The 15,356-nt window shown below is 40.0% G+C and overlaps 1 protein-coding gene across 2 annotated transcripts in view; it reads right to left on the bottom strand.

Annotated features, from left to right (window-relative positions):
• Positions 1-1,166: 1,166 nt before the first annotated feature.
• Positions 1,167-15,356, bottom strand: part of brip1 (BRCA1 interacting helicase 1) — a 79,912-nt gene continuing 65,722 nt past the window's right edge. For both annotated transcript variants that reach the window (XM_020649008.3, XM_029280259.2), the window contains exon 26: positions 1,167-1,415. In XM_020649008.3, the coding sequence (XP_020504664.2) occupies positions 1,359-1,415 (57 nt within the window). In that variant the 3' untranslated portion in view covers positions 1,167-1,358. The remainder of the gene's footprint in view (positions 1,416-15,356) is intronic.

Genomic DNA, 15,356 nt, shown 5'->3' with positions numbered 1-15,356 from the left:
ATGAAGGGAGGATGATAGTTCTCATGAAGAGAGCTACCACCCAAATCAACAAATCATCACCCGGCTATCTCCAAACACTGAGCTATAACATGTGTGATAACAGAGATCAGACATTCATTCAGCTGTTGAAGTACAGTGTCGGTCTCAAATGTTACTCTTTTACCTAATTAGCTTAAATAACCAAACCTGTTTTTTTTCTTCCAGTTTTTATCAAATAAAAATCAACTGTTATGTTGATTCTGCACATTTCTCACTTCAAATATCCATTCATAATCAAGCCCTTTGACATCAGAGTACAAATAGTTGGGTATTTAATTTGTAAATAATTGAAAATCAAACCGCAAACTAGTCATGATACCATTTTAGTTTTTTTAAACTTTGGTACAATTCTAGTAAAAATGAAATGACAGCGATACCTGTGTTGATTCCATGGCAACAAAAATCAAACAAAAAAGTCCTAGCCACCCAATCTTGGGTACATTTTTGTTTCAGAACCAAAAAATGTAGACAAACTCCTGCCCACCGTCTCACTCAGACAAATAGGTTGGGCAGCATTTGAAATATTGTCAAATTAACAGTGCAATTAAAAAAAGGTTATCTCTATTTTAGCAGCTTTTGGTGGAAAATATGACAGCAGATCTGAAGTTTTTTTAAGCGTCAGTGCTTTTCCATACAGTGGATCATTAAAAAACGAAAATGATATCGAACATTTGGACAACCTTACCGTAAACATGTTACCTTCTAACAGTGTTTGAATTTGAGTTCTTTGTAATTATTTCAGGATTTTCTGGGCAGCCATCCTCTAAAGCTTTTACCCAAAGTGTCCTCTCAGTCCACACTCTCGTGTTCCACTGTTACTGATTTGCAGTAAATAGGATGAAATATGCCAAACCACTGTTTGAAAACCATGTTTTCCAGGAATTATACTGCTTCACTACTAAAACATTTCATGGAAAAAATATAGCTCCATGGATTATGTTCACATGCAACTTCCTTCTCTTGTGTAGGAGTTTCTGCGTTTTAGTACCACAGGATGGTAAACGTAAGGATTATAGTTTCCAAATGTATTTGGCTTTGCACAGTTGTTGGGTTGGCTCACGTTGGGGATGTTTGCAGTCTGAAATTTGCGATGAAATAAATTGAATAACTAATTAGGCTCACATAAGTCTCTTGAGATGCCATTTATTTAAGATCAAGTTACTTCTGATAATATTTGACACAGTTAATTTGTCGTGCGAGTTTTAGCCGTCATATTACAAATAAAAATGGTACAAAGAATAAAAAAAAATCTGTACTAAAGCAAAACAAGCTCCTGCCATCAGTGTTATCCTCCTTCTGGTTCTGGTCCTTTTTCAGCGTTAGCTTTCAATGTGGATGCGCGAACAGAACTGGACTGCTGCTGGAGCCAACAATATCTGTAAAAAACAAAAACAATCTAGTTTTTAACATAAACCAAACTATTAAATATTAAAGATCAAACCCTTTAGACATCAGAACAGTGTGTTGACTCAAATGAGCATAGAAATCTTAGTACATCATGTAAAGTGGGAGAGTAGTTTCCTGAACAAATAAAACATCTATCTGTCACATTAGGTTTAGAGAGCAACCTTTTCCAGAATTCAAACGATTGCGTTTTGATTACAGGCAGAATTTAACCAAACTAAAAGACAAAAAAATCCTTCTATTCATCAGTAGATTCATTATGTGATAAAGAATGTATTATTTGATGTCTCTAGTCTGTGGATATGCTGAACCAGACAGGCCAAGTTACGCTTGAGACGAGGAAGGAGGTACTTCAGTGTGGATACCTGGTGTCTGATTATTTCATGCAACACTGTAGCTTAATGGTTGCCTGATGGGACACAGTGGACAGAGTCAAAAATCGGGGAGATAGAGTGGGGAGTGACATGCAGGAATGGAGCCACAGGACAGTCGCTTCAAAAAATGATTGCTGTATGTTCTATTCTTGACAGGGATTACTTGATATGTAACTATGCCTCCCTTAAATAGTTGAAATATGTAGCGTTGTTAGGATACCAGAATTTTATACTTAAATACGATCCTAGTAAAAATCTAACAACATCATTACCTGTTTTGAAAAAGTGGCAACAAAAACACAAGTCACCAATTACTGGAAAATGTCATGATTTTAAAAACCACAAATGATAAGCAAACTCCTGCACATTGGCTTGACTGCACAAATACGTTGGCAACCATCGGATAAAGATAACAGAGATTGTGTTGTTTTAAAACAATTGGTATCAAGAAGTATTGAAAATGATGACAACCTTTTAAATGTGTTTTCCTTTATAGGAAAGCTGTTCCTGAAACAACAGTTAAAGTAAGGTTCTATTATGTTCTTAGGTGTACACCAAAGATCCAAGACTGGTTTAATGGTCCCACTTTTTCAGTCAAAAGCTTAAAAAGTGCATTAAAGGACAGGTCAGATAAACTGGAATTTATGTTATCTAACTTTCCACATAAAACTCCGGTCAATCTCAAAGAAGCCAAGCTTAAGCCCCTTATGGAGCACGAGTGCATCAAGATCCCCGGTGAGAGACCCTGAGCCTGCAATCCATCTGGAAGTGATTGAAGGGAGATCTGGTCGTTCCCCTCTCCCCTGCGTCGCACTGCCCTCGCCTACTGTCGTCCCATAATCCCGTCTAACAGCCGCGTGGGCTCTGCTGGCCCTTTCTGACGCACTGACGGGTTTAACTTGGTCCTCTTGTAAAAAAGAAAAGAGCCTGGGTATTTCGGCAAGCTACTCCAAAAAGACACTTTAAATATCAGAGGGGGATTTAAAATCGAGTCCATTAGGGCTTTTCTCAAGCCTGTAAATTGTCAATTAGTGTGTAATTCTGATCTGGTCCACATGCAGAGAGTTCTGCCATGGAGGAGACGAGGAGGGTCTCATTTGGCTCGCCTTCACATTACTTTACATTTGTCCCAAGTATGAGGTGATACTGCGCTTTATTGTGAATAAAGGATTGAGAACATGCTGAGGTGTTAGAAGTCTTCTTTCTTCCTATCCTTCATAAAAAATTATCCAGGAAAACACCCAACATGCTGCGATGGATTAGCCTCAGTGGGCATGAAGACCGGGCCAAAAGGGCTCACTGTGGTTCAAAGCTCTAGTGGGAGGACATTAAACTGTGTTTGTGTCTCCTGATCAAACACACAGCTGGTTGGCAGCGGTATAAACCAAAGCTAAATCTGCTGTATTAAACAGGACGTCCGTATTTCAAAATGGCTTTGGATAAAAGCATCTGTTAAAAACGAATTATCATTAGAATAAATTCCTGGATTAGACGTTCTGAGTAAAGAGACGCAGGATATTTACGTTTTACATTTTACTTGAAACATTTAGCTTTGAATAAACTTGCATTCTCTGAAAGAGACAAACAAACATAAAGAACAAAGTATCCACTTCGGATTTGTGGCTTTCAAGTTTTATATGAATCAAGTCAAAAATAAATCTAAGTCAAACTCCTATCAAAACCCAAAGTAAGGCATTCAGATACTTAAACTAACATGGACAAATAGAGGTAAACTTTTCAGATTGTAAAACAAAGAGAGCCAGGCTCCGCCTCCTCAGAGAAGGGTCAAAAATCCCCAGGAGTTCTGGAGAGAAGAATGATCTCAAAGGCAGCAGAAAATGTGAATGAAGGGGGATTTCTCTCTTACTTTTTGATAATTTTGAAACACGTAAATTTTAAGCCCTGTCTGCCTTTTGATTTGAGTAAAAATAAATTACATTTATGTCAAGACATTAACATGCGGCAACCTGAAGAGATGCTCAGTGACAACATCGACGTACTGGGCAATAATCCTTATAGAGTCTGAATGTGACTTAAGAGCAAACAAAGATGGCGGAGAAAGGCCAAGGAGAATAAGCGATCACAGTTTTTGAGTAGTGGAGATGGCGTGAACATGGGCAGTACATTTTACAACACGAGCTGGGGGTGAGTCAATTTTGATTTGCTGTAGTTGTTATGCTCACTTCTTCAGTAAACTCACTTCCCAGTTGGTGATCTTTTTGTTCCATGTGACAATCCACAGTTCCCCCCATACAACAGAATATTCGATAATAAATATCAAAAAGTTTCAGAGCAGATTGGATCATTCCAAACACATCTAACACCACAGATAAATCCATCCATCATCTATACCGCTTGTCCAATTCGGAGTCGCAGGGGGCTGGAGCTGATCTGAGCTGTCACTGAGCGAGAGCCCTAGACTGGTCGCCTATCAATCACAGGACTGACACATGGAAAACAAACAACCAAACAAAGAAACCAGCACAGTCACTCCTTGGGACAATTGAGAGTCACCAGTTAACCTAACAAGTTGTCTTTAAACTGTGGGAGGAAGCAGGAGTACCTGGACGAAACCCACTCATGCACGAGGAAAACAGTGTAGAGAAAAAGCATGCGTGCTAAAACACTCAAACAATGAATCTGGTTCATCCAATGTGATTGTGATGTCCATGTTAAATAAAAATCTATCATCATCATCTTCTTCAAAATGAAAGCTCGACACAGAAAGGCTCCTGTCTGGCCCGCAACTTCTTGCTGTGAAGCACCAGCGCTAACCACTTCACCACTGTGAAGCCCGAACAGGAAAATCTGACAAGATCATGTATGCACGCGTCTGATGAAATCTCAATGCATGTAAGTAAACTGCTTAATTTTGTTTTCTGTTGTTGTTGATACCGGTCTCTAACCACTTGAATTTCAAGGAAGAATGTGCAACTTTTTGATCCAGTAGATGTCGCCCTTGAGCACCAGCATGAAACCAAAACAACTCGAGCTGCATTGTTGTGTTAGCATGCTAATGTTCTTTAGTTTGCTAGTAGCTTCACACTGCATGTAAATTGACACAAAATGACCATGATCTAAAAACGCTTACGTTACGTTCAAATAAGCAGTGAGTACAGTATGTTGCTCTTTTCTCTAGTCCCTCAATTAAACAACTTTTATACGCAAGGGGACGAGCCGGCCATCCCGTCCATGTAAACACCCTGTGGATACGGCTCGGAAAGCTCGGAAAGCATCACAAACAGCCGAACTCTGGTGTCACACTCAGTGTAGACAGTCATGACTAACATTATTTTCAGGGGATATACTTGATTTCTGCTACATTTAAGTGTAAAATGTTGCACATTCAGCCTTTAAAGTTAAACAGCTTGTGTTTTCTCTTTGGCTGCTATTTTTATGTACTCAAGGAAACATTGTAAACAGACTGTGCAGCTTGGCGTGTTAATGGCTATCACTTTTATACTTCAATAAACCTTCCATCTGAAGGTGAGAGAGTGATATACAGTTAAAGTCAATGTCAAAAAACTCCTTGCTATGTGCATGCACTGAGTTGCTTTACTGTATGGTTTTTGCCCATTAACCTTCATTTGTTGCTGTGTGCATCATGTGGCTTGTAAAGTTAAGCCCTGCTATTTTACGACTGACAGATCTGTCCACTTCTAGCATCAATTCCTTGTAAAACTTAAACAGTTATAGCACATAAAAGCAAAATAAACATAAAGCTAAATGTTTTATTTCTTTTAATAGATTGAGAGGAGCTGTTGGGATGTTGTTGGCCCATCTGACTCTGAATCTGTAACATGCCCATTAATGGATCCTGCTTCCCTTTTGGTCTTTATGACCCAAAAAAGGTGAAGCTAACATGCTAAATGCTAATGATGGAAGGGAATTAGAAAATACTCCATTTGTGATTAAAGCAGAAGATTAGGAGAGGCTGAAATGCTCCTCAGTAACACGCCTGCCCTACCGTCCACATAGTGGGCTCCGAGACGCTCCCTAATTATTTCCTCTTAACCGCTCAGCCGTCTTTCACCTCTGGCTGGAGCCTATTTGATGTCTGGCTTTTTCTGCAAGCACTATGACACAAAGACCTAAATAACTTCCTCCACCCCCGCCCCAATTAGATTCATCGCGGCTTAGTGGGTCTTTTTAAGGTTCTTGCACCAATTCAGCACCCTCAAAAGGAAACTTCATCGTCCCCTGATCAACCTTTTTGTTGTTGTTGACATTTAACCCGCAAGTAGAGAGTGGGTCTTTAACGTGGATAGAAATAGAACCAGCCGACAGCGACATGCACAAAGTGTGACAATGACTCTTGTCGTCATGAGTGCAGACACACTGCACAAACAATCAGACGTGTGGAACTGTTGGGTAATGGTGAATAATGAGACAATGAGGCTTTGCAGTGGGAGGATCTCCTCTTGGAGTACGTATACCCTCTACTGGCTGAAACAAGTTAAATCCAACAGGGGAGTTATTTAACCCTTTAAGCATTGCCTGCCAAAATGTCCCAGTATCTGTATAGCTGAATAGCAGAATAGAAACAAAAAACTTGAATAAGCTTTTTTTTTTTTTTAATTTTTACACTTTTTGCAATGTTGTCATTTCTTTTAAAAATATTTATTACTTCAACATTTAAATTCATATCTTTTTAGCATTCATTCAAGCTACATTAAACAACAGATAGAAAACAAACTCACAAACAAATGGACTGGGGTTTGTTAGAGGGGGAGATTGCCTACAAAACTAAACTACATCAAAGTGACTTTTTTAATCACAGAGTTTCCTTTAAGATAAACCATTTGTCATGTGAGTATAAGGTCACAAAGGTGACAAAGCTCTTTTAAAAGAGAGTTGTTTTGTTTCCATGTGAAAGGTCCACTCACTGTTCATAGTCATAATCGTAGTTTTAGAAGGGTTGTGTTGTATTTATGGCCTTCGCACATAAATGCTCTAGTGATAAATTTGATGATTTTATCTTTTCAAGTGATAGAAGAGCAAAATAAGAGCTACTTTTTAAAAAATGTGTCCTTTGTTTATGAGGAAATGGAAGAATGTGTTTAAATTATATAGAATGACGTAAGGCCACTGTCAGCAGTGGAACAAAGAGATTTACTTAAAGCGCTCATGTGATAAAAGTCGGTATATGTTTTTGTAAAGGGAGTGTGCATGTTTAAAGAAGTCATCTAAATTTCAAATAAAATGGTTAATTTACTTACGTATCTGTCTCAAACCATTAAACTGTGAGTACTTTGGACAGAGGTCAAGCCTAAGTCCCTATTTGTGTTTGGAAGAGCGGTCACGAATATCCTGCTAAGAAGTTTGTCCTTCAGTAATTCTGTAATCACAACGATCCGAGCTGACCTTCATCTTTAGCCGGCGGCCTGGTCCGGATCAAGTCTTTAGGATTGGTAAGTACGGTTTACCGGGGATCACACGCTGTGGACGGCCAGGTTATCCAAAGGAGGAACTATCCCCATGAAGGTGATTAAGTACCTAAAGAAAGGCTGGGTGAGAGGCAGGAGACAACTTTGTTTGTCATTTTGCACGCTCGAGGATGGTGAGCTCATGATGGGATTAAGCAAAACAAGGTCTCAGTTTGTCCTACCTTTTTACACATCTCTCTCAGTGCACATATATAACATTGTTACATACCTAAATAGATTCACAGATTGTATTCGAGTTTTTAAGTTCCTCAGATTTGATAAGTTATATGATTGTTATACATCCTATTTGAACATGTTTAACTCTGCACATGGAGCATCTACTTATCTGAATATCATTGTACTGAACTGTGTGTATTAGTGTTGTGTTCTGTATTTTATAAAATGTATGGTTTATTTGAGTATATTTTCCACTGTGAAATTCAGAGAAATTCTATAAATATGAATATCTATTAGTTATATCCCTTTTGGTGTTTAAATCTATTTTGATGTGTTGTTTTTGCTTTGATTTTCCTCAGTGGGAATGCAATGATTTCCCAATGTTGGATCATTGTAAGTTCATCAATCTACAAGCCGTAGAGGCTCTTTAGTAAGGCCAGGTGAACAGCTCATTTACGTTTTCTCAAAATATTTGAGAAAAAAAGCCATTAAAAACCTTTAAATTCAAATATTTGTTATAATTATGCAACATTTTAATATCATTGTATGAAAATAATTAATCTAACAAAACTAGGTATTTGAGACTGATCTGTAATACCCTCATCTCCCCAGCAGAGCACTGTTTAGATTTCCTTTTGTAAGTTCTTTAAGTACTCCTGCAGAAAATAGCTGCATGGAAAGGTACGAAATATTCAGATTTTACTTTCTAATAGAAAAAAGGCAACTCACAAATAGTGCTTGATGTAGTTAAGATAAAATCCTTCGAAATGTAGCCACTGCTTTCTTCTATTGATTTGCACACGTTACTTGATGAAACAAATACCATGGCCTCAAGTGTCAGAGGTGTAAAAAACAAGCCTTGCCCTTGTAGCGTAATCTCAAGAAATCTGGACACCAGGTGTCCTTACAGCCAGCCTTCCAGGGACAAAACCCTGGTGTCCTGCAAAGTTAGCGTTTGGTAAGAGGACTAAGCACAGGTAAGAAAGGTAAACTTGGAGATTAAGTCCTCAGCTCTGACTCCAAAGAGCCTTAGCAGGTGATTTTGGGCTCATCCCTTTAGGGTTTAGGCTGTGACGATCTGACAAAGCTAGACCGTCAAATCAGGTGTCTACTTAACGCAGCACAGCCAGGTTGATCAGGGAGATGGCTGAAAAACGGGCTGTACATCCGTTTAGCGTAGCCGTTTGAAAGGGTATTTAAAGGGTGATCCAATTACGTTGGATTGAAAACTCCAAAACAGGTCCAGGAAGGATTCTGACAGCAGCTCCTGGCAGGGAACGTTTACAGAACACAAGCTTCCACGAACGCCTTGTCTTTGTCACGCAGGAGGGAATAACCTTCAGTATTGTGATGGTGTAAGAGAATGATCGACTGATGTCACAGAAGCCAATTGCAGGTTACGTGCTGTCTGATCGGATGTTTTCATTTCCAAGGTGCTCAAGCTTTAAGGCCATTTTTATTTCAGACTGTAGCTGAGGGGGAACACAAAGATCCTAAATGATCTCAGATGAGGTGTGACGATAACAAGATTATTCTACTTCTAGGGATCAACAACTGGAGCAAACAATTGTGGTATTCAACAAAAGAATGAACTACACTGATGTGAGAAGACATGTTCACTCAAGCTAAGTAGAAAGACATGAACAGGGGAAGATCAATCATTTCTCTTGGATAGATGTTTAGCAAATCTTCTGTCCATGACAGAATTTGAAAAAAAGGTTCAACGATTAAACAACGTTAGTTAATGTAGAAATCAGATATTCGGTTACATTGAGGACAATCAACAGTCAAAGCATTTCAAACACAAGGTGGTCAATAAAAACATGTAGTTGACCCCTTGGTTTGCAGATATATTAAGTTGCAACTCATCTTGTCTTGAGATCACTCTCATTTCCTAACCAGTATGACCTTTTTGTACGATTGGTGGCACGCTTTTATAAACTGTCAAAGCAATTGATGTTCCAATGATTCACAAAAAGCAAAATGATCTTGACACAGTAGATGAACAAGAGCCACAGCTGATGATACCAAGCAAGCAGGTGGCAGTGAGGAGGTCAACCCATTATTGGAGGGAGAAGGAGTCCATGTGGCTGAGGAGTTAAGATGGTTAATTTCCAGCGATACACTGTGAGGGCATGGGGCAATGGATGGCATTTCCAACATGGCGACCGCTGTCATTTGGCTTCAATGGATGACATCACTGAGACTCTGTCCATGTTTCATACAGTACAGTAAACTAATGAATACTAACTCGTATGCTGTTTAGCCTTTTCACAGGAACACATGTAGTTGGATTGATATTATGATCTCCTTGCTAAAATAGTGGTTCGCATCATCCTGCTACACTGCAGTTAAAAAAGGTTCTTTACATTTTTTAACATTGCCAGAAGACTTTAACAAGTTATGAAGAAACTATGTAGGGTCATAGAGGAAGTCCAACAAGTTTCAGTGTCTCCAGTACAACAGCCTTTTAAGAGCATGACTCGTCTCACTCGTGTGAGCTACTCGCCTGTCCTTTATCATCTTAAGTGTTTGTTTTGAGTCTTGTCATGTAGCCCTTGGTTTTTATCAGGAGGTAGTGATGGCAAAACAATCTGAGCAATTATCATCCCCGGGCCAGGAAGGGTGGGCAGCGGCAATGAGTTTTATCGTGTCCATCACGCAGTCCCTTTGCGTTTGGACCTAAACTCATTTGCACCTACTCTCCTCCTGGCCCCAGAGCCTCATGTCTGATGTGAGAGGATGACACCTCCCCTTCCGTTGCCTTCTTCCTACAGGCCCCACTCCTTGTCTAATGAACTCGAGACAAGCACAATTACTGTTAATGTGCAGGATAGGATCTGTGTCCTCTCTCTGCCACAAAAAAACATCCGCCCGCCCCGCAAACACTCCTCCTGAGGTTTCTACGAGGATGTATCAGATTGTAACTGCCTAAGCTCCTCCTGACACCACACATGTAAATCATTCACAACAAGCAGTTGGCTGATAGGGTGTGTTATGTGAAGAAGCTGGTGAAGGAGCTGCTATCACCGATGGCTTAGATAACACAAATATGGAGCCGCGGTTTGCTATCACTTGCACTCATCTCACAAAAACACGCACAGCCCAAACAATGACTAGAACTAAATCTTCTGATAGCACAAACAACATCCTGATATAATTACACAATCAGGAAATTAACAAGACAGCGAGTCTGCTGCAGCAGGAGAATGTGCACTACACCGAATACAAGAGAGAGGAAGACGCAGAGAGCGGGCGGTGGAGGGCTGGATGTGAGTGCAGGTTCCCTGATATAAGATAACTGTTTGGCTGGGTCTGGGTTGTGTCTGGCAGAGGGAATAGTTTCAGGTCGATTACTAAATTCAAATAGCATTGGAACAAATCAGAGAAGTGTTCTAAAACCTTTATTTCTATACTGTCATTGTAAACATATTTAGAATAGCCTTAAACATTTATGTAAAATGCTAGCCAGCATGCTAAAACACCTAAAACTAACCATTTCAATCAAACTAAAATTAGAGGATAAGATGAACTCATATCTGAAATATTTAAGAAGTTTATATCAAATGTTTTCTGATTTTCTAAAATAATATTTCTCACAAACTGCTTCCTAACTAACGCTCCCCTAAACCTAACCAAACCTTCTTTTACACCATCAAACTGATTGATGTTCCTAATGTGTGTCGCCCAGAGAGCACACACAAATAACATGTTTTGTTGTTTAATTAGCAGGACTGGATTTTGACAGCGTGTCACTCTGCCGGAGCAGACAGAACAACTTGAGCAGAGGCTCAAGTAGTCGCCATCGGCGGTGTAGTTAAGATTAATGATGACTGACTAAACGTGAAGTGATCAAGCAGGTGAATTAGTGTCTTGTTCAAGTATTCAATAACCTTTGTTTTATTAATATGAAGTTAAGTACCGACTGGGTGGAGGAGAAATTATTAGGACATTGACACAACGATCAATCTGTCAGAGTCAGAGAAAACAAAGGCCTGAGTGAAAATTAATGACTTCTCTGAGACTGCCCGTCCTTTCAAAGCTTATTTTTTCCATTAGCACTCTGTGCTGCTGAAAGGCCTGAACTTGATAGGGCTTTACCTGAGAGACAGCTGTCAAGCAGGCTAAGAGAGCAAACATTACACTTTTATTCTATGAGCAAACACACAAGCAGACAGGCAAGCAAACACATGTGCGCGCAAACACAATTCAAAAGGTGAGAGGTAGTGCTCTCCCTGACACCCATAGGCCCTGCTGCCCTGAGAATGTATCCAAGCTTTAGCCTCCACTCCCTCGTTTGCTCTGCAGCTTAAACTCCCGTTTCTTCTGCATGTGTTTGCCTCGCTGCTGTTTGTGTCGACGTGTGTACCGACTAGGTGAGAGTGTGAGTGGATGTTTTTGTTCAGATGACACGAGTGTTTGCTTTGGGAAATCTCTGTTTGGTTTGTGTACGCTGCAGGCGGCTGACACTCTCATAGCGCTCACCAACCCACCACTGCAGTTCTGCAAAATATAGACGTCCTTGTGCCAGCGTTAGGGAAGGGGATTGGTGTGTTAACATACTAACATGTTTCAAATTGCCTGTTTTGTTTTTTCTAAATTTAGAGTTTACAGTTGGGCAACCAATAATCAAATTCACCCACACAACGTAAGTTCATTAGGGGTTTGGTGGCCCAGTGAGTTTCCGTCCATGCAATAAGAGATGTCCTAAATAGAAACACTTATCCAACACCAATCAAGTACCTACTACAATAACCTCCAATATGGCCATGATTTTTAATCCACCCTTGACTGAAAGAGTTTTATTTACCAAAGCTGGTTTACAAAGCACAGCTGAATCTGTTTAGAGACAGTACACTGCATCAACAGAACATGGTAAAAGAGTCCAAGTCAGGGGGATTAAAATGACCTCAATTACATTTCCTGTGAAACTGGGCACGCAAACTAAGCAGTGATGCATTCAGAGTAGACCAGCACTGGGTTACACTAAATAAGAATAAGTTCAAACGTAGCCTAGTTTAAGATAATTTCTCAGTTAGGACCGACTTGGAGCACTACGAACATTTAAGGTGTTGCACCAGATGACATAGTTCCAACTGATGCAAAAGTTACATCTTAAATCTGACACAAAGCTCCCAGCAGGTGTACAGTCCTTCTTAATAAACGGTTGTCATGGTGACTGTTTTGAAAGGTGGTACTAGTTTAGAAGAACATTACGTCTCAGAGTGGTGCAACCAAGCACTGACCCAACTTATGTAACAAACTAGTGTCAATTTAGGGTTAACTGTGAACTTCACACCCCTTATTTAAGACACAACTAAAACATAGCTGGTGCAGCAGGCCACAGATAAGAAAAATCAAAGTACTCATGACTCTGTAAAAGGAACTCTACTGATGTCATCTCTGTTGGTATTTTTCAACCTAACTACACATCACTTCCACACCTGTCTGGCTGCAATGTCTCTCCACATTTGTGTGTTCAGGGTCTACTCTATAGATCATCTGCACACACAGCAGTGACTAACTGGTTAATGGTTTTTCTCGGGGGATACGACTGGTAGGTCCCCGAAATTCTCAACTAGTGTCTTAATAAAATTAATCTCCCTCCTAGGACCCTTGTCTGTGTCATTAACTTGTTTCAGCATTCTTTCATGCACTTCATTTCAACAACAGTAAATCTTATTGGACAGATTGGCAAAACAAAAGTGACAAGAGGAACTGAACAATGGCGGTGTCTTGTTGTCTCTGGTTAAGCCACTCACTTCTGAGAGGGATCGCAAATGAGCAGAATTAGCTTAAGAAACAGATGTCTCTCGGTTGGTGCCGACTGAGCAGACATCGGGGTTAAACCCTGCAACAAAGCCCAATGGTGAACTCATGAAGGCTAGAGCACTATTCACACTTCATGACTAGTCACCACATGCAAAGTAAGGAAACAGCGCCCCACTCTGTCCTCTAAGAGTAAGACAGAGGGGATGACATTCTCTTCAGGCCAGTGTGTAAAGGGCAATAAGGCTTAACAACTCAAGCAGGAGGCGGGTAAGGCAAAGACGGCATGTCTGCAACACCTTCATGTCACAGAAAAAAAGATGATTAGGTTGCCTAGTGATCAGTTTACATACATGCACGCACACAGAAATACAGGCTGTCTTATTAATTGGAAACTATTACAAGCATAACAGGGGTGCGGGGGGCTTTGTCCCCCAGAAACTGGGTCATGAGTGAAGAAAGGAGAACAGAGGAAACTGCATACAAATTGGTTGTGGGGGTGGGTCACTGTCACCTGCCCACCCTCTTTGCACATGACTGTGTTTGGTTGAAATTTCACACAGCTTGGATGAGTCTGCCTTAAACCTCCTTTTGTGTTTCTGTCAATAATCATGTTTGCACTCTCATGATCCTATGGCTTTAGCCCTGGTAAGTTATTTGCTGCTGCACCTCTACCACCTACATGACTGACTGATGTATGGCTTTTTCTGGTACACAGAGATCAACGCAGCAGTTACTGACATGTTTTCTTTTCTCCTGCTGCCTTTCATCTCTTCGTTCTGCCTCCCAGTTTTAAGGCGTTTGAGCAAACAGTATCTTTTAAAGAAAAGCATAACAAGAAAACAGCATGAGTCAAAATGAACAAGGAAGGCTTGGAAGTTCATGTTAGGATACTGAAAACATGAGGACATGAATATATTTTGTCAAAGAGGACAAACTCAGGTTTAACTTTCGCCCAGTGGCATTAATACTTTTGTGATATGACATCAAAACCGATGTGTTAATATGATCAGTTCAAATTTAACCCATTGTTTGGTGAAACGTCAAAGCTAATGCCTGAGCTGCCCAGGCTGGGTTCATTTCTGTCGTATCACATTTTTAGCCTTTACAGCTTCTAAAAAATAAGAAGTTTATTTTACTCTCACCAATAGGTCAGTCATTGTAGGAATCATTTCTGCCCTGTCGTCAGACTGCAACAAATCACCGAACACAGTACCACATATATTCATAATTATATTTCTTCCACATCTTTAACTGTATTTTGTACCTTATCAGGCCAAAACAACCACTTTCAAATTATTGAAATTGCTTTTTTTTGTTCTTAAATCCACAATGTGCTAACAAAAATTTGTTACCTAGAAAACATAGAAGTCATAGGTTACATGTTAGGGGAAAAAATCAAATCAAATTAAGTAATATGCACAAAAACATGTATTTGAGTTGGGTCATTTAAGTGTCTTTATATAATGTACTGTCGATAAGAAGCCTGATGTCAAAAGATCAGACACATACAGGAATAGAGAAATGGATGGAGGCCCGACGGGTTGTGTGAATTTAGAGAGGAGAGGTGAAAGGTGACTGTGTGTGTGTATACTCAAAATATCAACTAACCTTATATTAATAATAAACTAACCTTATTTATATTTGATAAGAAATTGATTGTTGAATTTACAAGATAACATCTCATGTAGGACATTTTAATCTCAACGCATCTTCACACAGGGACAACAGGAGACTGCGGGTAGCAGGTTTTTTGTCAAAGAGAGCCCTTCTGCACCTCGGGGACTGATACCTGCGCCTGAGTGCAGATAAAGTGAGTAGGCGATTGTGTTTGTGTGTGTGACTATGCTATTGGAATTGCAATGGTTGTCTTGCAGCTCCAGGGTTGAGGCTCTCAAATGTCATGTGAGGGGAGATCCATTATCTCTGCAGGGGTGTTGGTTTAGCATGTTTTTGATTCTAATGTAGGTTTGATGACGCCCTGACGTGTCCTATGACCCGACGCTCACGGTAAACAGGGGCAGCGAAGGGTCAAGTGATGGATTAGTGTGATGACACATCGATATTGCTTTGGGCTTTTGTATATTCTCCAACTACGTCGTTTTCCCAAATACAAATAGAACTTAAATACCAGTCAATATTGATTATTTTTCAACGCCAAGCAGGG

This window comes from Labrus bergylta, chromosome 11 (genome assembly GCF_963930695.1).
Source record: "Labrus bergylta chromosome 11, fLabBer1.1, whole genome shotgun sequence".
NCBI classification, from domain to species: Eukaryota; Metazoa; Chordata; class Actinopteri; order Labriformes; family Labridae; genus Labrus; species Labrus bergylta.
Note: the sequence above shows the minus strand (reverse complement) of the source record. Positions and strands in the feature narration are given on the sequence as shown.